General features: G+C 33.4%; 1 protein-coding gene across 2 annotated transcripts in view; it reads right to left on the bottom strand.

Moving 5' to 3' along the window:
• Positions 1–401: 401 nt before the first annotated feature.
• LOC145268266 (uncharacterized) overlaps positions 402–26,462 on the bottom strand; it is a 56,972-nt gene continuing 30,911 nt past the window's right edge. For both annotated transcript variants that reach the window (XM_080123628.1, XM_080123627.1), the window contains exons 3-9: positions 26,321–26,462; positions 23,103–23,224; positions 22,605–22,712; positions 17,140–17,185; positions 11,876–11,936; positions 6,880–6,970; positions 402–740 (exon numbers count right to left, since the gene is read on the bottom strand). In XM_080123628.1, the coding sequence (XP_079979754.1) occupies positions 603–740; positions 6,880–6,970; positions 11,876–11,936; positions 17,140–17,185; positions 22,605–22,712; positions 23,103–23,224; positions 26,321–26,462 (708 nt within the window). In that variant the 3' untranslated portion in view covers positions 402–602. The remainder of the gene's footprint in view (positions 741–6,879; positions 6,971–11,875; positions 11,937–17,139; positions 17,186–22,604; positions 22,713–23,102; positions 23,225–26,320) is intronic.

Below are 26,462 nucleotides of genomic sequence, written 5' to 3'. Positions count from 1 at the left end.
AGCCAACAAAAAAATCAATGTTTAGCATTTTTTTTCAGCTTTTGGCAATTTTTGATTTTACTGATCTATTGGGTTAGGTTAAATCAATAAAATTACAAAAGTTACAAAAAATAAAAAGTAACCAAAAAAAAAACCACAAAAAAAAACCAACAAAAACAACAAAAAAACTATTGCTTTGCTTCTGAATTTAAAATATCAGATCTTTTGGTGGGGTTGGGAGAGTAATTGAAAAAAAAAAACGCTCAGATAAAAAAAAGACAAGGCTATGTCATTTGAGGTTACACTAATTATATAATATCACAACCTAACTTTTGCAAGACCAGAAATTTAGTACTGAACTGGTATACTAGCATTGAAATTCAATCTATAAAAACGATTTTAGAGATAGTAAAAAAAAAAAGTTTTCAACAAAATATCTTTAATAACAAAATCAAAATAAGATTTTTTTTTTTTTTCTATTTGAGTTTTTTTTTTGGTATGCATGCATTTTTCTCTTATTTTTTTTTTTTTTTCAACGACGTGTGAGAATCCTTTTTTGGCCCAGCTTCATGTGTGAGAATTTTTTTTTTTCAGGTCTAACAAAAAATAGGATCCTAAAAATTTTATATTGTTTCATAAAGGTGTAAGTTTGCCAATTCAGTTTCTGAAGGTATTCTTTTACCGAGTAGAACAAGACTGGCTTTACTCAGAATAGAACTAATATCAACTTCTTTGACCCAATCAGTCACTTTGATATCGACCTGGAATTTGAAAAAGAGAAAAATATCAAATATAAACATTGAAGAAAAAAATTAGGAGTGTTTGAACAGAATAGTGTATTTTTGGTAAAAACACTAACTTACCTAATGCTTATTTTTAGGGGTATTTTCAATGAAAAATATCAATTATAAACATTGAAGAAAAAAATATGTAGGTGTCTGTATAGAATAGTATATTTTGGGTTAAGACGCAGAGGAGTTCCAACTAAACATTAATTTAATTTTAATCTATTTTAACACATTTAAAATTGTTGCCGAGAAGTAGTTTTTATGTTATTATCCAATGTATTCCCTAATGATTTTCAGTGATCGCCATTTTAATTTTCACTCAAGATGAGACAAAATGAACCAAAACAGTTTTACAGAACATTATTTCAGTATTTAATAATTTTCTGTAAAAATTTTTTCTTCTATCATTAATAAATAATTTTTTATTCTAAGAAAAAACAAAACCAAAAAATAATGAATACCAGTACCACTGATATGTGTGAAAGTTGTACATAAATATTTTAACACAATTGCTGAGTTTAATGAAAAGGAAGTAGTTTTAAGGTTAGAGTTAGGTTTAGCTAACCCTAACCTTACTTCCTTTTTGTTAAACTCAGCAATTTTATTAAAACATTTATGTGTGTAATTTTCACATAAATCAATGGTACTGGTATTTGTTGTTTTTTGTTGTTGTTTCCCATTAAAATATATACATATATATATATATATATATATATATATATATATATATATATATATATATATATATAATATCATATCAATTATTACATCTCTTCCCCCCCCCCAATGTAAACAGAATGTTTGTGAAATATTAAACGGTTCTTCTTCTTAGTTAATGTCGGCACTGTTACTTACAGAAAAACAGTTTTTTTTTGTTTTTTTTTACACAGTGATCACCACTTATCAAGGCCTGGAAGTCACTCAGGGATAAGGGTTATTGCAAGTACATTACGTTAGTGTGGAGATTTGATGAAGTGTTTACTTAAGGGGGCGGTTCATTAGGAATTTGTTAACGTTGGACTTGAAGATATCCAAGTTGTAGTCCGGTGGGAAGCAGGCAGACGGAACAGAGTTCCACAGGCGTGCAGTTCTAAGAAAGAAACTTTGTTCATGGAATCCACGTTTTGATTTAGGCACAGATAAAAAGTGGGGGAAATTTTTCACAGTGGATTCAGCTAGACGGGTGTTTTTCGTGAAAGATTGGCGAGGGGGGACCAGAGATTGGAGTTCAGACGAGCACCTGCCATGGAAATAACGATAAAACAAGGATAGGTTCGCAACGTCTCTTCTGTGAGAGAGAGGTTGCAGGGTAGAGAAAAGGGCATCCCCACTAAGCCACGAAGTCTATTTTGTACTCTGTCAAGGCAGGATAGGCTGCAGAAGCACCTATTTAAAACTATACAAGTTATATAATTGAATACCCCGCTCCCACAAAAAAGGAACAAAAAACATAAAAGTATGTTTTTGTAAACCGTTGATGAAAACTTACCGATAGCATTATTAGAGTCCTAAATTATGAGATGAAAAAAAAAAAAATGAACGAATCTCTTAGTAAAAGAGAGTTGTCTCCCTTGGAACAATGAGAAATTGCAAAACAGCGTCGTTTCTTTTTATTTTTTGCTTTTCGTTAAAAAAAAAATATAATATTATTATATTAATTATTACATCTCTTCCAGAATTTTCAATTTTATTCTTTTGTTGATATTGAAAAACACTATGATTTTCTTTTATGCATGCACATTGTTTGTTGAGTATCTTAGGTGGAAACCAAAATGTTAAAAACCATTACAAAAAACATTGGATAATAAAGGTCAATAACTAGAGCTATGACAAGAGAATATTCTTTTCATTGTTTTGACTCTTGAGTATATATCTGACAGTCAGACACAGTTAATCAACCTAGAACCATATCACTCTATATAAAAGCATACAAGATATCAAATGATACACACTCGAGAGTTAAAACAATATGCTGTTGTCCTAACCTTATTAATAACATAAAATCTACTTGTCAGCAACAATTTTAAATGCGATATTTGTTTAAAACAGATCCGACCACCATCTAAAAATCAACTAAGTGTGTAGTTTAGACACATCGCCAACTTGACTTGACCTCATCTTGAAACAAACACATTGCAGGTGTAAATATTATGTTTTTATGTGTCATGTCAAAAATAGTATTAATTTGCAAAAAAATGATCCAGTAGAAAATGTGCTTATATCTATTTTTCGGTAATAAAAAAAATCATAGAAAATGCCCATTTGTTAATCTTTATTTTTTTAATGGTGGATTTCTAGCAAAGCAAGGGAGATAAATCTGTTTGTTTCGCAAGATTCTTTCACATGAAAACATAGGATAAAACCTGATAATTCATTAAAATTTAATTTTACTTGTAATCATTTTTCTACTGGATCATTTTTGGGATATATACTAATTTAAACATGATGCATAAGTATGTAATAATGTTTACACTTGAAATGTGTTGGTTTAAAAATTCACTATTCTGCGCAAGCACCAAATTAATATACTAGAAAACAAAAAACACAAAAATAAAAAAAAACAACTAATTTAATCACACTTTAATAAAGAAAAGTTTGGTTCTTGTCCAGAATTCCTCCTATATTAAAAACAAAAATAAAGAAATATCTGCATGATGTACATACCTGTGACAGAAAGAAAATATCATATACCAAAAATCACATAAATTGATCACAGTTTTTTTTAAGTGAATTTGATTTTTTTCCAATACCCTCCCTTGTTAAGAATGGGTTTCTAAAATCTTGCAAATTTGAATTATTTGGAGTTATTGCCTTTCTTTCAGACTTCAAGACAGCACATCGGACTAGTCTATTGTAGTTTCACTATAAAATTTTATTTTCTTTATGAAAATAAAACTACTTGATTAATTTACATGATTTTTGGAATATGTTTTCTTTTCATCACAGGTACATTATACAGATTTTACTTTGTTTTTTATTTTTTTTTATATATATATAAGGGTAATTCTGGACAAGCAGCCAAAATATTTATATGTGTTTTATACATCTCTAACTGGCTTTGTCTGTCACTCAGTCTCACTTGCAATTGGAATTAATATTTATTAATATAAATACAATGTAACAACAATAATAATTCAGAGACCAGAAAAAAATTATTCACAAACTGAGCTGAGAATTGACCAAGAATTGTACCATTAAGCCAACCTAATAAATATCAGAAACAATCCTAATAGAAATTGAAAAAAAAAAAAAAAATAAATAAGTAAATTAATAAAAATGATACAATTTTAAAATGAATAAAATCATTTATTTATTTTTTAAATATGTTCAGACTCTACTACTACTACTACTTCTACTACTACTAATAATAATAATAAGTGAGTGAAGCAAGGAGACCAGATTTAGTCTTGTTGGAAAAAAGGAACACAAGGCAATTGATAAAGCAGAACCATGTGAATGTGGAGGAAAAAGAAAGAGAAGGTCGAAAAATACCAAAACCTGAAAAGGGAGATGAAAAAAATGGTGGAAATTGAAGAAAATGGGGGGGGGGGGGGGGGGTAGAAGTAGTACCTTTTTTTTTTTTTTTTTTCACAGGAGTCACCACTTATCAAGATCCAGAGGCTACTCGAAGATAAAGGTTAAAGAATGTACAGTATCAGAATCATAGTAACGTAATGGGAGCCCTGGGGAGTGTGATAAAAGGATTTGACAAGGTGATTGAAAAGATTGGGATTCATTACAATGTTAGAGTACTTCAAAGGACTTTTAATCATTTTGTTGCCAACGAGCCTCCCGTTGTAAGCCAAGTCTAGCCGATGTGTCATACATTTACTGGCACATGTTTAAATAAAGGGTACTTGTACAGTTTAATCAAGACATTAAAAAATGAAAATATTGAAAAAAAAATAGTTTAAATTGTACATATTTGTTATGGAATGAAGTTCTCCGTAAAAAAGTTTCGCTTAATTTCATCAAGTAGTTTATTTTTTTTACAGCGAAAAAACAATTTATTATGATACCGAGCAAAAGGTTCGATTTTTAGGAAGAAAAGCTAATATTAAAGATGGGGAGGGAGTGTCGGCACTTTAAATTGAGTTATCTCCCTTCGCTGTTTCTAAACTCCAAACAAAAATTTAAAAAAAATTCAAGATGTCTGCCTTCAATGCGCTCTCATAAAAACGTGCTTTTCCACTGTAAAAATTAAAAAAAATTTTAAAAGTACTCGATCAAATTAAGTGAAATTTTTTTTTCCGGAGATCTTCAGTTCAAAACGGATACGTACAACATAACCTTTTTGTCTTTGATATTTTCATTTTTTAATGTCTTGATTAAACTGTACAAGTGCTGAATAAAGAAATGTTCACATCAAATGAAGCATCATGTGATACGCAATTTTTATAATAGAAAGTGAAAATGATGCATTTTTAAAATAAAAATATCATTTATTAGTTTTTAAGTGACTTTCGATATTTATATATGATATATATCGAAACCCTTAGCATATTAAGAGAATAAAAAATGATTTTTTATTTTAAAATTGTTTCTAAACACTGTTAGAAGTTCCTCTAAGAATACCACCCCCCTACTGTTGTTATGGACAGATTGGTGGTTTTCACATCTTCACAAAATATAAGTCTGGCCGATGTGTTATGCACTTGGTAGCACATCTTATGAAGCATCATGAATTCCTGAATTTTTATGATCGAAAGTGAAATCAAATAATAACGCAATTTTAAAATTAAAAAAAAATCATTATTTATTTGTTTTTTTAATTTAAAGTGACTTCTGATATATAAAAACCAAACAATGATGTAGTATGCTTGTTTTTCATGATATCATTTTTCCATTAGGCAGGGATGGCTAGTATATTTGTTAAGCAGAGGTGCGAGCAAACTAATGTCCAGGCAAACGAAAATAAACAATGGAATCCCCGGACTTGTAGCGACCTGGATCCATGACGTCAATCGATCATGAGTCAGACCGAAAACCAACGAAAAGTGCAATAACAACTGGCGAAGAAATAGGTTAAGAGGTTGAAGAGATATCAATAAAAGATAAACAAAGTAGAGGCAGACAGTCAGAGAGACAGACAGCTGAGGGACACAAATTGACACAGTTCGCAAACACCCCTACTACGAACTCCTCGCCGCTGTCATTGTGTTGAAGTATGTATATTAAATATATCGTAAAATAAACTAAGTCTTTTTTATAAACAAAGTGCCTCGTACTCATTGATAAATGAATTAGCTGTCCATTTTAATTGCTAGATGATCACCAGCCAGACATATATGTAACATATTATCCGTTCATTCTTCCAGGCATTAACTCCTGTTTTCTTTTTGTGTGTATGTGTATGTTGAGTGGTATCATGATATCATCTGGTTTGTTACCTCTTCTGTTGGACAGGGAGGGGTCAACATACACCACAATATCACCCTCCCAAACTAGCAAAAATATGTAGCTTGATGAAGTATATATTTACTAATATCTCTCTCTCATATATTTATATATATATATAAATAAATAAATAAATATATATATATATATATATGACTTTGTCTGTTTGTTTGTTTGAGGAACGGTCTCTATCAAACTCCTTTTTCAAATTTTTGGTCTACAGATTTAAAATCTGATATATAAGAGATTTGGACCTTTAGCTGGTAAAAATAGATGCTAAGGGTTCAAAATTGAAAAAAAAAGTGAAACTTTGCAGGCATACATCAACTTAAAGTGCTTTTTTTATGTATGTGCAAATATACATTTATACATGGTAAAATTTTAGCTATTTCTCATCCATCTAACGATAGCTCAAACAGTAACGACTAAGGCTGGAGTACTAAATGTTTAGTTTTCGATTCTAGCTGATTGCACTAAAGTCATTTTTTTTTAACTTTTGAAATCACTACTATATATTGGGTACAATATAGTAATCAATAGAGAATTAGCTCTATAATAAATATGAAATCTGCATGAATTAAAATATCATATTTAAGCATTTAATGCCAGGTGGCCTGCTAATTTTGAATAAAATTTAAAAATTTGTTTTCTGTTTCATCATAGTAATTAATGCGTAATTAAGATGTTTACTGATGCGTGCATGAAACATACTTACCTTTAAATGCTTTACTGATTCTTCAATACTTGGATGTGTAATTAAAACAACACCTTTGCGAGAGGTATGTGCTTTTATAAATTTCCACAAACTGTAGAAAAAGAAAAAAAAAAAGAATTTAAAAGATTATTAAAAAGACAAAAACTTAAAAAAAAAACCTTGATAGAATTTTTTTAAATGAAAATTGCTTGAGACAAGGCATGAAGCCACTTGATGTAAGAAGCTAACAAGAATGAAAAAGATGATTATCATAAAAGCAGGAGATGCCCATTGGCTTTGGTCAAAAAATAAAAAAAAATAAAAATAAAAAACAAGAATTTAAAAGATTAAAAACTGGCAGGGCCTGTGTACTAGCATAGCCCGGTAGAAAAATGGCACAAAGATGGGACAAAACCAGAACAGATTCATTGAAAGTATCCAACTTCCTAAATAACAAATTAATTATCTAGCGTATTATTGTAGACTGAGGAAAGCAGTGACTAAAGAATGTTGACAAAGGCATATTTTAATCAATTCTGAAACCATTGGTTCTGGTGTATTTAGAGAAATACTTATAGACTGAAGTAATTGTGTTTTGTTTTTATTAAGTGGCGGATAAGATGAGAAATGTAGCCCTAATAAAAAGCATGTTAATTAATCCTATAACTATTGGTTCTGTTATCTTTCAATGAAGGAAAAAAATCCTTCTATACTGAGGTGGTTTTGTTTTGTTTTTATGAGTTATAAGCTGTAAATTAAGAAACAAGGACTTTCAAATGAAAGGAAATCTTAGAAAGCATGTTAAACAAGCCTACAACCAGGGTTCTGGTGTTTTTCAACAAAGGAGAAATCCTTTTAGACAGAGGTATTTTTGTTTTGTTTTACAAAGTGATCATTAAGTTAAAAAAAAAAAAAGCCCTGAAAAAAAATAAATAAATAAAATAATTAAAAAGATAGTTGAGTATTGGCATATTAGGAATCAAACAGCAATTTCTAAAAAAAATAAATAAATAAAATAAATAAATAAAGAAAAAAATTTTTTTTTTAAATTCAAAAATGTAAATGAAACAAATATTTTTTCCAACATTAAGTTGTATATATTTTATTTACTAATTTATTTTGTTTCATTTTATAGTTCATGTCTTTAATAATAATCAGGCACGCATTAAAAAACAAAAGAAAAAAAAAATGAAGTGCAGCAAATATGCCCAAAAGAAGAAATTTAGCATTTTAGAATTTTGTTATTAATTTAGAAAGAAAAAGTATTTTGTTTTATTTCATTATTTACTTTGTTTCAGTATTCAGCTTTGATTTGGTGTTTTTGTTCTTACATCAACATTCATATGTTTTTATTTTCATGGGAGAGAGTAAACCAGAAAAAAAAAAAAAAAAATGTTAGGAAGCAGGTTACCACCAGAATAAAAAAAAACAGCTAACTCTCTCTCTATTTAATGTCTCACCCTGTGTATTAACCATAGTTCTCCCCCCTTTCATAGTATTTTCCAATATCCAACTGAAAAATCTCACTAACACTTATCCTAGAATGGCTTTTGGCCTTGACAAGTTGGACTTGTTTATATATTGCGTGGTGTGTGTTGTTTCAAAATATGTTTTAAATAAAGAATATTTTGGAATTTTGTCTGATGAAAGATGTATAAGAATTTGATAGATATATTCCTGTGTGATTGTACTTAATTATATATCCACACGGCATGACATGCAATAAGCCCAGAGCCTGACAAATAGATGGTATCTATAATAAAAAATCAATAACTTTCAGATGACACGTGTTAAAAATTTGAGCCCAGTAGGATTATTAGTTTACAAATTATGGTTACTTAAGTCAGGCTATGGTTGTAAATTCTTAAAACAATGAAAAAAAAATCTGAATTTCGTGTTTTTTTTATTTTTACTCCTATTGCTATGATGGAACGAGACCGATGATGAGGGGAGATTCTGTCATGATTTCTCCATTGCTTATGACCTCACTCAGATTGTTCACGAACCCACCCGTGTGCCCGACAATGACGGCCAGTATGCAAGTCTTCTAGACCTTTTTCTCACAACTTGCCCTGAACTATGTTCAGTTTCCGTTCTGTCTCCTCTTGGATCTTCAGACCACTCAGTTGTATCAATTAAGATAAAAATGAAATGTAATAAGTCCTCAGACGTACCTCTCCATCGTACAGTATATCGATACACTATGGCTGACTGGGATAGTTTCCGTACATTTATATCGGATCTTCCTCTGCGTTCCATGTTTAAAAAGGATGTGTCATCTATAGTATCAGACCTGACAGAATGGTTAATTGTAGGTATAGACAATTTCATACCCTCAAAAAATTCCAGCAAAAACCTAACAGCCAGTCATGGTTTTCTCCAGAATGTGCTGCTGCTATTGCGCACAGAAATCACTTTTTCCACTGCTTCCAACGTAATAGATGTATGGAAACTAAAGCCGCTTTCAGGACTGCCAGCAACCATTATAAGAAAGTAATAAAGAACGCAAGAGAGTTGTATGCTCAATCCGTTAAGTCCAAAGTAGCTGAGCAGCAGCTTGGTTCCCACCAGTTTTGGCAAATAGCAAACAGAATCCTGAACAGAAGCGTGTGCTCTATCCCAACTATCATCAATGGACCTGAGTTAATCTCGTCAGCATCAGACAAAGCCAAACTCTTTGCCAAGAACTTTGCAGCCAATTCTACCCTTTGCGACCAAGGCTGCCAACCCCCAGTATTTCCTCCTGTATCAGAAAACACACTATGTGATATACAAATATCTGGATGTGATGTTGCCAAGCTAATCAAAAACCTTGATTCCAGTAAAGAAACCGGCCCTGACGGTATTCCAATTATAGTACTCAAAAAACTTCAACCAGGACTAGCACCCATCCTTACAAAACTGTTTAAACGTTGTCTTAAAGAGAATTGCATCCTGTCACCCTGGAAAATCTCATCAGTATGCCCTGTATTTAAGAATTCAGGTGATCGTTCATCCCCCTCTCAGTACAGGTCAATAAGTCTCCTGTGCGTCATGAGTAAGTTGCTGGAATCTGTGTTTAATAGCGAAGTAATCAACAATCTCAGCAAAAATAACCTTCTTAGTAACACACAATATGATTTCCGTTCTGCTAGATCTACAGCAGATGTGCTTACAGTTATATCTCATAGGATTAGCAAATCTCTCGACAGAGGCAATCTTTCTAGGGCAATTGCTCTTGACATATCAAAGGCCTTTGATAGGGTATGGCATAAAAGTTTATTTCACAAGATCTCCAGCTATGGTATAGCTGGAAATGTCTTCTCAATTATTAAATCATTTCTCTCTGATAGGTTCATAAGAGTAGTAGTTGATGGGCAAAAATCAGAAGCTCACAGTATAAATGCTGGAGTCCCTCAGGGGTCCATCCTGGGCCCAACTCTTTTCTTGATCTACATTAATGATCTTCCAAATCACATCCTTACATCATTCGTAGACATTTTTGCTGACGACACTACCATCTATGGTAGCACATCTAAGACAGTAAACGACCAAGTTCTCTCCGATTCTCTCTCCTCTCATCTTGATCACGTTGTACAATGGGGAAAGGAGTGGTTGGTTACTTTTAATGCATCTAAAACCAAGCTTCTATCTTTACATCATCAACATTCTGATCCCTATCTGGCATCAATTAAAATGAATGGCTCTCGTCTTGGGGAGGTCTCAAGTTTTGACAGGCTTCTGGGCTTGACCTTTACTCCTGATCTGAAATGGAATACGTACATCAAATCTGTTGCCAAGGCCGCTGGAAAAATGGTCGGATCCTTCTATCGATCCAGTAGATATCTCACTGCTGATGAAATTCTCTATCTATATAAGAGCCAGATACGTCCAAGGATGGAATACTGTTGCCACATATGGGCAGGAGCTGCTAGAAAAGACTTGTCCTGCCTTGATAGGGTTCAAAATAGATTTAGTGGCCTGGTGGGAGATGTCCTTTTCTCTTCGCTGCAACCTCTATCTCACAGAAGAGATGTTGCGAGTTTGTCTCTGCTTTATCGTTATTTTCATGGAAAGTGTTCGACTGAGGTTCAATCTATGGTCCCCCCTCACCAAACTTTCACAAGAAACACTAGACTAACTGAAAACATTATCAATAATTTTCCACACTCTTTATCTTAACCTAAACCTAAACATAGATTCCATGAACAAAACTTCTTTCTTAGAACTGTACGCCTGTGGAATTGTCTTCCGTTTTCCTGCTTTCCAGCTGTCTATAATATGGTTGTCTTCAAGTCCAACGTGAACGAGTTTCTGATGAGCCGTTCCACTTAAGTTAACAAATTTACCGAACTTCCATTACTATCGATTACTATATTGTCCTTTTGACTACTCTACACTCTTTAACCCTTATCCTTTAGTGGCCTATCGGCCTTGATAAGTGGTGACGCCTATGCAAAAAAAAAAAAAGTTACCATGGGAATGCTTCCCAACAGAATTCAACATGATCGTTTTCAAGTTCAATGTCACCAAGTATCTGCTGTGTTGTCCTGAGCATTAATCATAATTCTCAATCCTCTCATAGCACCGTTCCATCATCCAAATAAAAGTTTTTGTCAACCCTTATCCTCAAGTGGCTTTTGGCCTCGACAAGTGGTGATCGATTAATATTTTAAAAAGTAAATGAATAAAATTCAAAAGGTCATTTGTTTTAATTGATATCGAACCCAACATAGGAAAAGTTTTCAATTAAATTCATTCAAATATGACTAGACTTTAGCCCATTAATAAACAAGAAAAAGTTATAGCCTGTTGATTTAGAATTGATGGTTGGAAATGGTTAAATTTGTGCTCATTTTCACATTAAATATTAATCATTAACTGTGCATCGAATGGATACCATAATAGTTAGTTTGCTGCATCTTATCATACAAAATTTTATTCAGATCATCTCAGTAGTTTCTGAGAAAAAGTCGAGTGGACAGGCAAACATATAGACAGACTAAGAGAAGTCTAATAAAGATATAAATATACTTACTTTGATTGTGTTTCTAGAGGCATGAAAAATTCAAATACATTATTCAAAATAATTATGTCAGCTGAAAAATAAAAGTGAAAAAAATATTTATTTATATATATATATATCCACACACTTACATTACAGGATTTAGCATACACTTTCGATTTGAAGTTAAATATCCTTTTTTTTCTTTTTTTTTTTGCTGCATCAATAGCCAGCCAGTTTCCCTTATTCTATACAGCTAAAATGATTTAAAAACTTAAAAAACATTTCATTAAATTTTCTATGTTTATTACCTTTAGCAAATAAGGTGCAAACCTTTTATAACATTTGCTAATATTTTCCTCCGAGGAGATGTATAAACATCGAAAACTCATGGGTTAAGGAAATATATACTGTATTCTTTGCTTTGCATACAATAAAATTTCTATATTTGAAATTTAACTTTTTCAAATCACAAATTTTAAATTCCTAAATTATGATATATATATATATCTGGAAGATACAATATTATTTTCCTGAAATGTTATTAACGTAAGCCCATTAAAAAATTTTGGTACTAGTGCATTTTAATTGTAATTTTTTCCTTTTAACATAGGCATCACCACTTATCAAGACCAGAGACCACTCGAGGATAAGGGTTAAGAGTGTACAGCAGTCAATTGAACAATATAGTAATTGTTAGTAATAGAAATTAGATAAATTTGTTAACTTAAGTGGAACAGCTCATCAAGAACTTGTTTACATTGGACTTGAAGACAACCAGATTGTAGTCAGCTGGAAAGCAGGAGAACGGAAGACAGTTCCACAAGCGCACAGTTCTAAGAAAGAAGCTTTGTTCATGGAATCTACGTTTAGGTTTAGGCACAGATAAAGTGTGGGGGGAATTATTGATAGTGTTTCAACTAAACGAGTGCTTCTTGTAGAAGGGTGGCGAGGGGGGATCATAGATTGAAGCTCAGTCAAGCACTTGTCATGAAAATAACGATAAAGCAGAGACAAACTCGCAACATCTCTTCTGTGAGATAGAGGTTGCAGAGAAGAGAAAAGGACATCTACAAGGCTACGAAGTCTATTTTGGACTCTATCAAGGCAGGACAAGTCCTTTCTAGCAGCTCCTGCCCAAATGTGGCAACAGTACTCCATCCTTGGGCATACCTGGCTCTTATATAGATAGAGAATTGCGTCAGCAGTAAGATATCTACTGGATCGATCCTACCATTTTTCCAGCGGCCTTGGCAACAGATTTAATGTACGTGCTCCATTTCAGATCAGGAGTAAAGTTCAAGCCCAGAATGAATGTTGTCTTCCCACAATGGTAGAGTTAGATACAAGGTCGGCTTTTAATGTGGGGAAAATCCAGTTCCTTAAAAAGGGGCACTTTGGATAGGGACAAAAATAAAAATTATCTCAGTCATGAAAGATTTCTCCTCCACTGACCGAGGACAGAAATGGTGAAGTGTAGCATCAAAACAGATACTACACTGTGATCTTGGCCTGACTGGCGATGCTTGACATGCGCGAGCAGTTTACGTCAGGTGTCTGGCAAACCCAAGCGGCTATTTACAGAAATCCAGTTCACAGAATGCACTAATATCAAAAGTTTAATCAATTCATTTTCTTTTTTGACTTTTAGCTGGACATACAAACACAGACACACACAGCTTTCTTCTATATTTATAACTAGGTGTACCTGCCTGGCCACGCGTTGCAAGTATTAAATTGATTTGTATCGCACACACATGCATGCAAACATACATAGATGCATATGCAAACATTTACGCGGATGCACAAACACTATGCAAAGAGTCAGGAATAGGCAGTTCAAAGTTTTCAAAATCACATATAAGGAGATTTTGATGTATATGTCAATTTCTGCTTATGATTAAATGTTATAGTCAAGCAAGCACATATACACATACACACACACACACACACACACACACACACACACACACACACACACACACACACACACAGACATATACAAAAGAATACCATTACATTGTTTCGTATCATATCTAAAATTATGAAAAATGATCCATAAAAAAAATAATTATAAGTAAAAATAAAATTTATTGAATCATAGTTTTATAGTATGTTTTAGTGATAAAGAGTTCTTTGCGATCAATTCTGTATGACAAACTGACTTATCTCCCTTGCTTTTCTTGCTTTCATTTAAAAAGTCTCAATAAAAAACACACGATTAAACCCGGATCTTCAACTTCTAATGTAGACCCCCACTACCAGGTCTCCTTCTCTAACATCAGGGGTCTACGTTCTAACCTTCCAGAGGTTGAAACCCAATTACAGGAGAATAAACCAGACATATTATTTCTAAGTGAAACTGGCATTTGACAGACCATTTCCCTAGATGAGTTCGTAATTAAAGGATACTCTAATTTAACTTCCAAATCTGACCTCCACGATCGCCATGGGCATGGAATATGTGCCTATATTAAAGATGGCTTTCCATGTAGTAGGGACATCTCCAAAGATCCTAACTTACCCTATATGTGCTTCCGGGTTGCACTAGCTCAAACTACTGCATTTATATTTACTCTCTATCGCCCTCCCACAACAGCGAATTTCCTATCTTTAAAAGCATATCTGAGAAAACTGACCACGCCCTATCTGCTTATCCTTCAGCTAATATTCATGTCTGTGGAGACTTCAATGTTCACAATGTGGAATGGTTAACTCACTCAAACAAGACAATGATGAGGAGAGGTTCTGTCATGATTTCTCCATTACTCAGATTGTCCATGAACCCGCCTGTGTTCCCGATACTGATGGCTAGTATGCAAGTCTTCTAGACCTCTTTCTCACAACTTGCCCTGAACTGTGTTCAGCTTCTGTTCTGTCTCCACTTGGATCTTCCGACCACTCAGTTGTATCAGTTAAGATAAAAATGGAATGTAATAAGTCCCAAGATGTACCTCTCCATCGTACAGTATATTGATACTCTATGGCTGACTGGGATAGCTTCCGTACATTTATATCAGATCTATCTCTGCGTTCCATGTTTAAAAAGGATGTGTCCTCTATAGTATCAGACCTGACAGAATGGTTAATTGTAGGTATAGACAATTTCATACCCTCGAAAAAGTTCCAGCAAAAACCTAACAGCCAGTCATGGTTTTCTCCAGAATGTGCTGCTGCTATTGCGCATAGAAATCACTTTTTCCACTGCTTCTAACGTAATAGATGTATGGAAACTAAAGCCGCTTTCAGGACTGCCAGCAACCATTGTAAGAAAGTAATAAAGAACGCAAGAGAGTTGTATGCTCAGTCCGTCAAGTCCAAAGTAGCTGAGCAGCGGCTTGGTTCCCACCAGTTTTGGCAAATTGCAAACAGAATCCTGAACAGAAGCGTGTGCTCTATCCCAACTATCATCAATGGACCTGAGTTAATCTCATCAGCATCAGACAAAGCCAAACTCTTTGCCAAGAACTTTGCAGCCAATTCTACCCTTTGCGACCAAGGCTGCCAACCCCCAGTATTTCCTCCTGTATCAGAAAACACACTATGTGATATACAAATATCTGGATGTGATGTTGCCAAGCTAATCAAAAACCTTGATTCCAGTAAAGTAACTGGCCCTGACGGTATTCCAATTATAGTACTCAAAACCTTCAACCAGAACTAGCACCCATACTTACAAAACTGTTTAAACGTTGTCTTAAGGAGAATTGCTTCCCATCACCCTGGAAAATCTCATCAGTAAACCCTGTATTTAAGAATTCAGGTGATCACTCATCTCCTTCTCAGTACAGGTCAATAAGTCTCCTGTGCGTCATGAGTAAGTTGCTGGAATCTGTGTTAAATAGAGAAGTAATCAAACATCTCATCACAAATAACTTTCTTAGTGACACACAATATGGTTTCTGTTCTGCTAGATCTACAGCAGATGTGCTTACAGTTATATCTAATAGCATTAGCGAATCTCTCGATGGAGGCTACCTTCTAGGGCAATTGCTCTTGACATATCAAAGGCCTTTGATAGAGTGTGGCATAAAGGTTTACTTCACAAGATCTCCAGCTATAGTATAGCTGGAAATGTCTTCTCAATTATTAAATCATTTCTCTCTGATAGGTTCATAAGAGTAATGGTTGATGGGCAGAAATTAGAAGCTCTTAATATTAATGCTGGAGTCCCTCAGGGGTCCATCCTGGGCCCAACTCTCTTCATGATCTATATTAAAGATCTTCCAAATCACATCCTTACATCATTTGTAGACATCTATGCTGATGACACTACTATCTATGGTAACACATCTAAGACCGTAAATGACCAAGTTCTCTCTAATTCTCTCTCCTCTGATCTTTAGCAAGTGGTACAATGGGGAAAGAGGTGGCTTGTTACTTTTAATGCATTTAAAACCAAGCTTCTATCTTTACATCATCAACACTCTGATCCCCATCTGGCATCAATTGAAATGAATGGCTCTTGTCTTAGGGAGGTCTCATGTTTTACAAGCTTCTGGGCTTGACCTTTACTCCTGATCTGAAATGGAACACATACATTAAATATGTTGCCAGGGCCACTGGAAAAATGGTGGGATCTTTCTATCGATCCAGTAGATATCTCACTGCTGATGCAATTCTCTATTTATATAAGAGCCAGGTACGTCCAAGGATGGAATACTGTTGCCACATCTGGGCAGGAGCTGCTAGAAAGGACTTGTCCTGCCTTGATAGGGTTCAAAATAGACTTCGTAGCCTCGTAGGAGATGTCCTTTTCTCTTCCCTGCAACCTCTATCTCACAGGAGAGATGTTGCGAGCTTGTTTCTGATGTATCGTTATTTTCATGGAAAGTGTTCAACTGAGGTTCAGTCTATGCTCCCCCCTCGCCAAACTTTCACAAGAAACACTCGTCTAGCTGAAAACACTATAAATAATTTCCCCCCCTCTTATTTGTGCCTAAACCTAAACGTAGATTCCATGAACAAAGTTTCTTTCTTAGAAATGCACGCCTGTGGAATTGTCTTCCGTTTTCCTGCTTTCTGGCTGAGTACAATATGGTTGTCTTCAAGACTAATGTAAATAAGTTCTTGATGAGCCGTTACATATAAGTTAACAAATTTACCTAATTTTCTATACTAATGATTACTATATTTTCCAATTTCTACTGTACACTCTTTAACCCTTATCCTATCCTTGAGTAGTCTCTTGGCCTTGATAATGTGGTGATGCCTGTGTAAAAAAAAAAAGAAAAAAAAAAAGAATTTAAGCTCAATTCAAATTTAGAATACAAATAAATTTTAAATCATTTACTTACCTTTCTCTAAGAGGTCAGCTCGATCAATGATATCATTATGATAAACCTATTAAATATAAAACATGAAACAATTATCAACTGTAAAGTAAGTCAAATTTGAATGTGAATAAAAAAAAACAAATCTATATCTAAAATTGAACATTTCTGTAGGTCTGTTCATCACTAATAGATTATTGTAACTGTAACAGCATTCATTATCCCCCCACCCCACCCTGAGAGGTTGGGAGATTTGAGCTGGCTCCAAATGAGTTTGTTGCATCCTATGTCAAGACAGTTGACTCCCATGCTGATCAGCAGCTGAGTTTTCAGCCATCTTCAGTTTTGATGACAAACACCAAAAACTGCGGTAGAGGGTGGGGGTTACCAGCTCTGTTTCACTGCTCTAAATTCCAAATGTTCAGCTAGCTGCCTCTGTACCTTCTCTAGCTAGTGGGTGTAATATTTTGGGCAAAATGGAAGGTTATGACAACATTTGGGCAATTCTATTTATAACCATGTGTGATAAGAATGGACCAATCCAATGCCAGAACAGCTTTATAAAATATACTGAAGCTCTTTCAATTCTTTAGTGATAGGCTTCTGTCCTAACACAAGAAGACCATTATACTTATGCTGATCCTGTCTGGATTAATCCTTTATCTGGAAAAGAATCTTTGATTGGATTTATGTTGCCACATTTTTTTCTTTAACACAAGTACAATTTTTTTATCACGCGAAATCTACTTAATACAATTCCAACAAATTTGGCAAACGAAGCAGTTTAAAAACACGATTTAGATAAAAGGTATTATTTACAAAAGCTAAGTAAAGGATCCATGCAAAGAAGCAGTACCTTACCGAGACGGTTTTCCGTGTGTATTCAACAGTACTATGAGGTACCATAAATAAGGTTTCAGATTTTTTTTTTCGTATGGGCACTTTTATTGATAGTAGACACATGAAAATCTAGCTCCCTTCGAAGTAATCTCCTCTGGCTGCAATGCTCTTTTTGTACCATTCCAACAACTTCATGGAAGTCTTCATGTGTGAGCATGTCAATGACTTGTCACAGCCTCTTTTATCGCCTCAACTGTCCTTGAACTTCCTTGAACAGCTTCTTTTTCTTGAATAACCAAAGTCACAGGGAGCAAGGTGTGAATTATATGGAGGGTGAGGAACTGTTTTGATGCTCATTTTGGTCAAATCGCCTGATCTTCTTTGAGCACTCTTTTCTTTTTTTTTTTTCTTTTTTTTTTTTACACAGTGGTCACCACTTATCAAGACCAGAAGCCACCCAGGGATAAGGGTTATTGCAAGTACATTACGTTAGTGTGGAGATTTGATGAAGTGTTTACTTAAGGGGGCGGTTCATTAGGAATTTGTGAACGTTGGACTTGAACACATCCAAGTTGTAGTCAGGTGGGAAGCAGGCAGATGGAACAGAATTCCACAGGCGTGGAGTTCTAAGAAAGAAGCTTTGTTCATGGAATCCACGTTTTGATTTAGGCACAGATAAAGAGTGGGGTAAATTTTTCACAGTGGATTCAGCTAGACGGGTGTTTTTCGTGAAAGATTGGAGAGGGGGGACCAGAGATTGGCGTTCAGACGATCACCTGCCATGGAAATAACGATAAAACAAGGATAGGTTCGCAATGTCTCTTCTGTGGGAGAGAGGTTGCAGGGTAAAGAAAAGGGCATCCCCCACTAAGCCACGAAGTCTATTTTGTACTCTGTCAAGGCAAGAGAGGCTGTTTTTAGCAGCTCCTGTCCAGATGTGGCAGCAGTACTCCATCCTTGGACATACTTGGCTTTTATATAGATAGAGAATTGCATCAGTAGTGAGATATCTTCTGGAGCAGTAGAAAGATCCCACCATCTTTCCAGCGACCTTGGCAACAGACTTGGAACAAACTTCATGCAAATATTCCGCATCCTCAGTTCCTTGTGAAACTCTTTATTTAGCTAATCAATTCTAGTGTTCTGACTTCCTCACTCCTCTTATTGTCCCTATGCCACTCAAAAATTGGTGTTTGATTTATGCAAGATGGTCCAAAAGCAGTCTGAAGCATTCTATACATTTCTTTGAATTTTTTTTTTTAAACTTAAAACAGAATTTTATTGCATATTGTTCCTCGCGTCCAAATTGTATTTTTTTAAATTCACCAGCTGAGACAATCAGGCTTTAGTAGAGTGTATTCCAATTCCTGCTGTAGCTGTTCATTTCAATCTGAAATCATAAAAATTTGTCAGCCATCTCATAAGATGTATTACAAAAACAATACTGAATTTTCAAGAGTCTATGACAATATTTAATGTCTATATAAAAAGTTTGGAAACTTATTGAAGGCACCTTGCATGTAGTGCATTTCAAAGCATTTTTTCGTGCAACTACAGTATATAGTTAGTCTCTTTATAATGAACGAGTATCTATGCATGGCAAAGAGTTGCAGCCTTTACATTACAGTGGTTGGTGGACATAGTTATAATCTGTATAATCTGATAGGTCCAGAGAAGTTTGACCAAAATAAAAAATAAGATCCCCCAAAAAAGACCCAGAGAAGTTTGACCTAAATAATACCCCCCGCCCCCCCCCAAAAAAAAAGAGACCCAGAGAAGTTTGACCTAAATAAAAATCCCCCCCAATGATCCAGTGAAGTTTAACCTGAATAAAAAAATCCTAGTTCTTGTTCAGAAGTTTCTTGATATTAAAAATCAAAAAAAAAAAAAAACCCCAGAAAAATCTGTATGATGTATGTACTAGTGATAAAACAAAAAATATCATATTCCAAAAATCATAAATTGATCAAGTAGTTGTATTTTTAAATAATTTAATCAAATTTTATGAGTAACATAAAATCAGTTGCCCTGTCCGTCACTTCGAAAACAATCTTACAAAAAAAAAAAAATAAATAAATAAATAAAAGGGGCGATAACTCAACAGTAATTCAAACTTGCAAGGTTTATGTCATAATGCCTAGGAATTCACATTAATCGTTTAAAAATGATTTTCTTTATAAAAAATAACTCTGCTTTATCAATTTATATACATGATGTTTGGAATATAATATTTTCGTTTTGTCACGGATACATAATTTTTCTTTTTTTCTTTATATCAGGGGAATTCTGGATGAGAACCCGACTGACCCGGTCCTTTTTGGGAAGATGTAATTCTTGTGATGGGTATCAATAAACAGATGACAGTAATTGGGAAGGTTATCTTGCACAACAACTAGAAGATGCATTGCTCGAGTTAGAGGAGAACTGCAATACATCTATAGTAGCAGCAAACATAGGTTAAGGGGAAAGGAAGAATTCTCAACTTTATTGTTCATTTACAACATGGCCAAAATCGAGTATGGATTTTTTTCTTTTTTTTTTTTTACATAGGCATCACTACTTATCAAGGTCAGAGACCACTCGAGGATAAGGGTTAAGAGTGTACAGTAGTCAATTGGACAATATAATAATTGTTAGTAATGGAAATTCGGTAAATTTGTTAACTTAGGTGGAACGGCTCATCAAGAACTTGTTTACATTGGACTTGAAGACAACCATATTGTAGTCAGCCGGAAAGCAGGAAAACGGAAAACAATTCCACAGGCGTGCAGTTCTAAGAAAGAAGCTTTGTTCATGGAATCTACGCTTAGGTTTAGGCACAGATAAAGAGTGGGGGGAATTATTGATAGTGTTTTCAGCTAGACGAGTGTTTCTTGTGAAAGTTTGGCGATCTTGATGTTCTGAATTCAATAATTTGCAAAGACAGGAACACAATTCAAAAAAGTGGTACCTGTACAGTTTAATCAAGACATAAAAAAATGTTATATTGTACGTATCAGTTTTGGACTGAAGTTCTCTGAAAAAAAATTTCACTTAATTTGATTGTGTAGTTTTTTTTTTTTCTTTTTACAGTGGAAAAACACGTTTTTATGACAGCGTGCTCAAGGTAGCCATGTTTGGATTTTTAGAACACGCCACAGGGTGATAACTCGGTCTAAAGCGCTGACACCCCCCCCCCTTTCCATGTTAAATCATAGCTTTTCTTCCTAAAAATCGAAACATGGCTACCTTTTGATCGGAATCATAAATTGTTTTTTCGCTGTAAAAAAATAAATAAATACTTGATCAAATTAAGTGAAATTTATTTTCGGAGAATTTCATTCCATAACGGATATGTACAATATACCATTTTTTTTCTGGATATTTTCATTTTTTAGTGTCTTGATTAAACTGTACAAGTATCAAAAAAGTTAACTGAAAGAATGCCACAAGATGGCCTGGAGAATGGAATGCAAACTGAATCCTCAATAAACGGTTGGCTACAAAATTCCATGACAAAGTTCAACACAAGGCAAAGAAGATAAGAGAAAATGTGCTAAAAACAACTGAAATGAAGGAACCAAATTCAAAAAATGGCAAATAACTGTAGACGTAAGAATCCAATCTGATAAAAACAGAAAAAAAAAAAAAATGTAAAAGAATTATCATTTTTGTCCCAATCTTTTTGAGGAAGAGGTGGTGGTTCAACTATTAACAAAGATAACAATACACATTTAATAAGTTAACTAAAAGAATGTCACAAGCCTGGAGGATTCTTCTTTGGTATTCTTACAAAATTTGAAAAATGAAATACTGAATTTCAAATGAAATCAATGATATCTACTAAATTATCACGCAGCAATAATGAACATATCCAAAAATTACAAAAGACGATAAGGTAAAAAATAAATTATTAATGAAAACAGTTTTTGAAGACAAATGGCAGAAAATTAAGTTTCGCTAAATTGGCCAAAGATTTTCAGGTTTCAGAAAAGATTTACCTCCCTTTTGTTACAATTAGAACTCTCCGATTTTTTTGGATTTTTTATTTATTTATTTTTTTTTTTACACAAAAACTCAATATTCGCCAATTGTCTTCAAAAACTATTTCCATTAATAATTAATTTTTGTAATTTTGAGATATGTTCATTACTGTGACATAACAATTCAGTAGATACTATTGTTTTCATTTGAAATTCAATATTTCAATTTTCGAATTTCGCTACAATAATGAAAAAAAAAAAAAAACGACTGGAGACATGGTCAGATTGAGCCGTTTAGAGACTTTAAGCATTTAAGACTTTGGTGGTGCATCATTCAAAATATGAACATAATATACCACAAAAACTTTTTTTTTAACACCTTACCATTACAGTGATCTACTCTATTTCCTGATTGTATGGACCTTTTTAGGCACAATGTAAAAGCCTAAGGAAGTACAGTTTTTCTATAAGATATCATTCTGTATTTCTATAATACTTGTAAATATACCACTATGTGGTCTTATTTATTGTTAATCTTTTAAGGTCACAAGACTGGCAACGAGAAACCGTTTAGAAATTTTTAAAAATCGGAATCTGTAATTGTACTAGAACTGGTAAAAATATTAAAAATGCCCAATCACTAATACATATACAATTAAGGAAAGATAGATAGATCAATAAACTTACTTGGATCCTGTCATCAAATTTATATTTCTGGATAATTTTCTGTTGTATCTTGCAGAAATTTTCATCTATTTCAACTCCAAGGATATTTGCATTTGTTAAAAGATAGGCCTAGAAAAGAAAAAAAAAAAAATTTACTTAAAAAAAAAAAAAAAATTTTAAACCCCCCAACAAACTATAAACATATACGTCACAGTAAAATATATTGGGTGGGTTTCTAACAGTATTTTGTATAATCTTTTAGTTTAAGCTAATTTTTCCAAACTTTACATACTTAACTTGCTTAACTTAGCTTGCCACCATTTGTCTTGTTCACAATAAACACTGTAAGATTTTTCGAACCAATTAAACATTTTAAAGTGAGTAAAACTTTTCCAGATAGGTAGCAGAGTAAATTATCTTGCCTTTGATAACATTTGTTATATTTTTTTAATTTTTAACCACTTTTTTGTACGTATTTGTGGATTGTAATACAAACCTTAGTTTTAATTTATTACTTACACCATATAATATGGGACCAAGCCTTGACCCAACATCTAATAATGTTTTCCCAGTAAGATCTGGTAACAGATACTGGAAAATGAATTTCACCTGTGCTTGAGTGGCTGAATGGGTAACCAAAGCTGTGAATGAACAAAAAGGCTGAGTTATAAAATTATGTCAAAAAATATGGACAGAAATGTTACATTCCGAACTATTTGTAGTCAAGCAACAAAACAAAAATAAGCAATTAACTACTCACCTAACACCCATCGAAATTACAAGGAGATGTTCCAAAAGTAATGCCTCCTATTTTTTATTATTCTGCCCAAATGGATCAGAAGTGATTGAAAAATTGCATTGTTATGATTAGGGCTAGGACAACAGCATATTCTTTTCATTGTTTTGACTCTCGAGTTTGTATCCATTGATATCTTATATGCTTTTAAATAGAGTAATGTGGTTCTCGGTCGATTAACTGTGTCCAACCATGCCGGATATATACTCGAGAGTCAAAACAATGAAAAACAAATATGCTGTTGTCATAGCCCTGGATATGATGACTGAACTTATGCATGCATGATCTGAAAGTTTCATCATTGCTGATATTGATGTTGCAAGATCCTAAGAAAGCAACCCTTATCATGGATGTGTGTCAGAAGCAGAGATGCATTGAGAATGGTGGTGACTGTAGAAAAATAAATTCTGTGATACAAAAGGTCACTTGTTTTAATGGTACTATTACGGTTTTCGTATGTCTTAAACTTTTTAAGTTAAAAAAAAAAAAAAAATAAGAGGCTTTACTTTTGAAATGACCCTTGTAGCTTTAATGCAAGTTGTATATTGCTGCTTTTTATCGAGTGACCACAAAAATATCCTCACGTTTCATTAATTTTTATGCTTCATTATTAAATAATTATGTTTTTGCAGTTGCTCTATTTGTATGCAAATCATATACTATATAATTTATAAAATATATACCTATCTAATATAACACATCTAATATAATATAATCTAATATAACACATACATTCAGGAAATTTTAGTTTTACAGTTTTGTAACCATAGCATCAATTCAGAATTAGAAGAAATTTATCAGTTATAGTCAGCGAACATACTTCCTATCTTCCACTGTAGTGCTATTGAAAGCAGTTCCTTTCATTGTTCTTCAGTATTTCTATTGTGAAGCAATTTATTGAAATAAAAAAGAAAAGGATATTATCGAAAAATATACAAAAAAAAATATACGGATAAAAATCAGTCTTTATTTGCACTTTTAATAACAAAATAAAAGTTTATATTTGAAATTTTATAAAAAAATATATTTATGAAATAAAAGTCTTTTTTGTTTTTTTTTTAATTTATATAAGAAATATACGTCTATGACAGTATGAAAATAAAATTATTGAAATCAAAATAACAAAATTCCAAACATCATAAAAAAATGTATCCAATACATAATATTCCCAAAAAGTCGGCTTTGATTCTCTGCTGCCACAGGAATTCTTGGAGGTGGCTATTGAAAAAGATTAATTGTGTTATTTTTATCTGTATAATTTTGTTAATTTTTACTGTGTATATTTTTCAATAATGCCCTTTTCTTATATTTTATTTCAATAAATTGCTTCATGATAAGAAATGCTGAAGAACAGTAAAAGTGAAGGAAACTGATTTGCCTTGTCACCACTTCCGGTAGCAGCTATGCCAGAAGTTCTGTCGTGTAGCAGGGGGCTCATATTGGGGACTCATATAACAGAGACTCAGAACAGATGATGATGATGATGATGATAATGAGGGAGACATTTATATCTGATTGGGATGATTCTTGTTAACACATTAATACGGCTGGGAGATATTGATACAACAGTTCTTATACACATATAGAGAGGAGGAGGAGGAGATACTTCACCTATGATGATGGTGGAGAGGACACATAATACTTGTAAGGGTTGTAACAAAGTTCGTTACAAGATGATAAAAACAAATTTACCTTTTTTGCTGTAAGGAATGACGACACAAGACAACACTTACAAACATAGTTGGTTTCTTTATTCTTCAATCGACCGATCGGTGATGTCAGGAATTCACAATTTGATTTACAGGGTCTGTTTCCCTCCCTTTTCTTCTAAGAGGCTCTCCTCTCCAACTGACTCTCTCTCATCAACTCTTGACTTTCAACTGACTTCTAACTTTGAACCCTTAGAGTCCTATATCAAGAAATCTCTTTTGTTTATGACGTCATAAGTGTGCTTTTCAAACGTGACTAATTTTCATGTGGCTTTACATATGTTTGTCCAAACACACTTTTGGCAAACAAAAGAATCCTCAATTCTAAATCTAACCTATTTTTAAACAATATATTTTAACTCGCATTGTCCATTCTTTTAACTGACATATTTAATATCCAGATTTCTAAAAGAATAGACAATCGACTCTTTTTCCGACATCAACAATATTTAACTATTTCTAATTGAATTAACAATGGACTGAAATCCTAAGATTCCAATTTCCATTATCTTTAACACTTACATACAGGGTTCGATTCTAGCCTTTTCCTAATATCATTTTCACTTATCTAGTATGTTTTACTTACATGAGAAGGGGACAGCCTTTTCATGTAATAGTTCGGAAGTATGTTAAGCTAATTATAAACATTTTATAAATTATTCCATATTTATTTTTTAGAATCCTTTGAAATGATGCTTCATAATGATGTATTCATTTTTTCTGAAGACTGTTATCCTTATCTTTATAGTTGTTGCTGTTTTACCATGTTTCGGTGACACAGTGGATAATAGCATTGAGTCTCTACGCTTCTAGGTGAACATCGTCTGAAGATAGCGATTTTAATCCTACCCAGAGCAGTCCAGAGGATTAGTTTGCCAAAACATGGTGAGAAATCAACAACAACTATGGAAGGCAGTAATTACTGGGGATACAGTTATCAGACTCAGCATCCCTATCCCAACACGGTTAATCACCTGAAGAAGACCAGAGAATGAGTCGGCTGATATGTGGTGAAACAATAACAACTATGAAGATGAGGATAACAATCTGTAAAAAAAAAATTAATACACAAATCATAATTATGCTTTTTCCCAGGCAACGTGGTCTTTAAAAATATCTGCTCTATCTAGAGTACTGAACACTTTGTCTATTTTTTCTGAAATACAAAAATCTTTAGTGTTAATGAATTATGTTTTTTTAAAAGATGTTTAGAAATTCGGTGTAATACTTACAAAGATGGCCGATACTTTGAGAATTACAGTCTTTGCAATAATATAAATTTATTTTGTTTTCATTTTCCAGATTTCCCAGTTCCTCCTCTTTGTACAGGAATGCGTCAATATGAACTGTTGTCTCAGGTTTGCAATCAGCGTT

Source organism: Euprymna scolopes, chromosome 43 (genome assembly GCF_053919585.1).
Source record: "Euprymna scolopes isolate OS-2025 chromosome 43, ASM5391958v1, whole genome shotgun sequence".
NCBI lineage: Eukaryota > Metazoa > Mollusca > Cephalopoda > Sepiida > Sepiolidae > Euprymna > Euprymna scolopes.
Note: the sequence above shows the minus strand (reverse complement) of the source record. Positions and strands in the feature narration are given on the sequence as shown.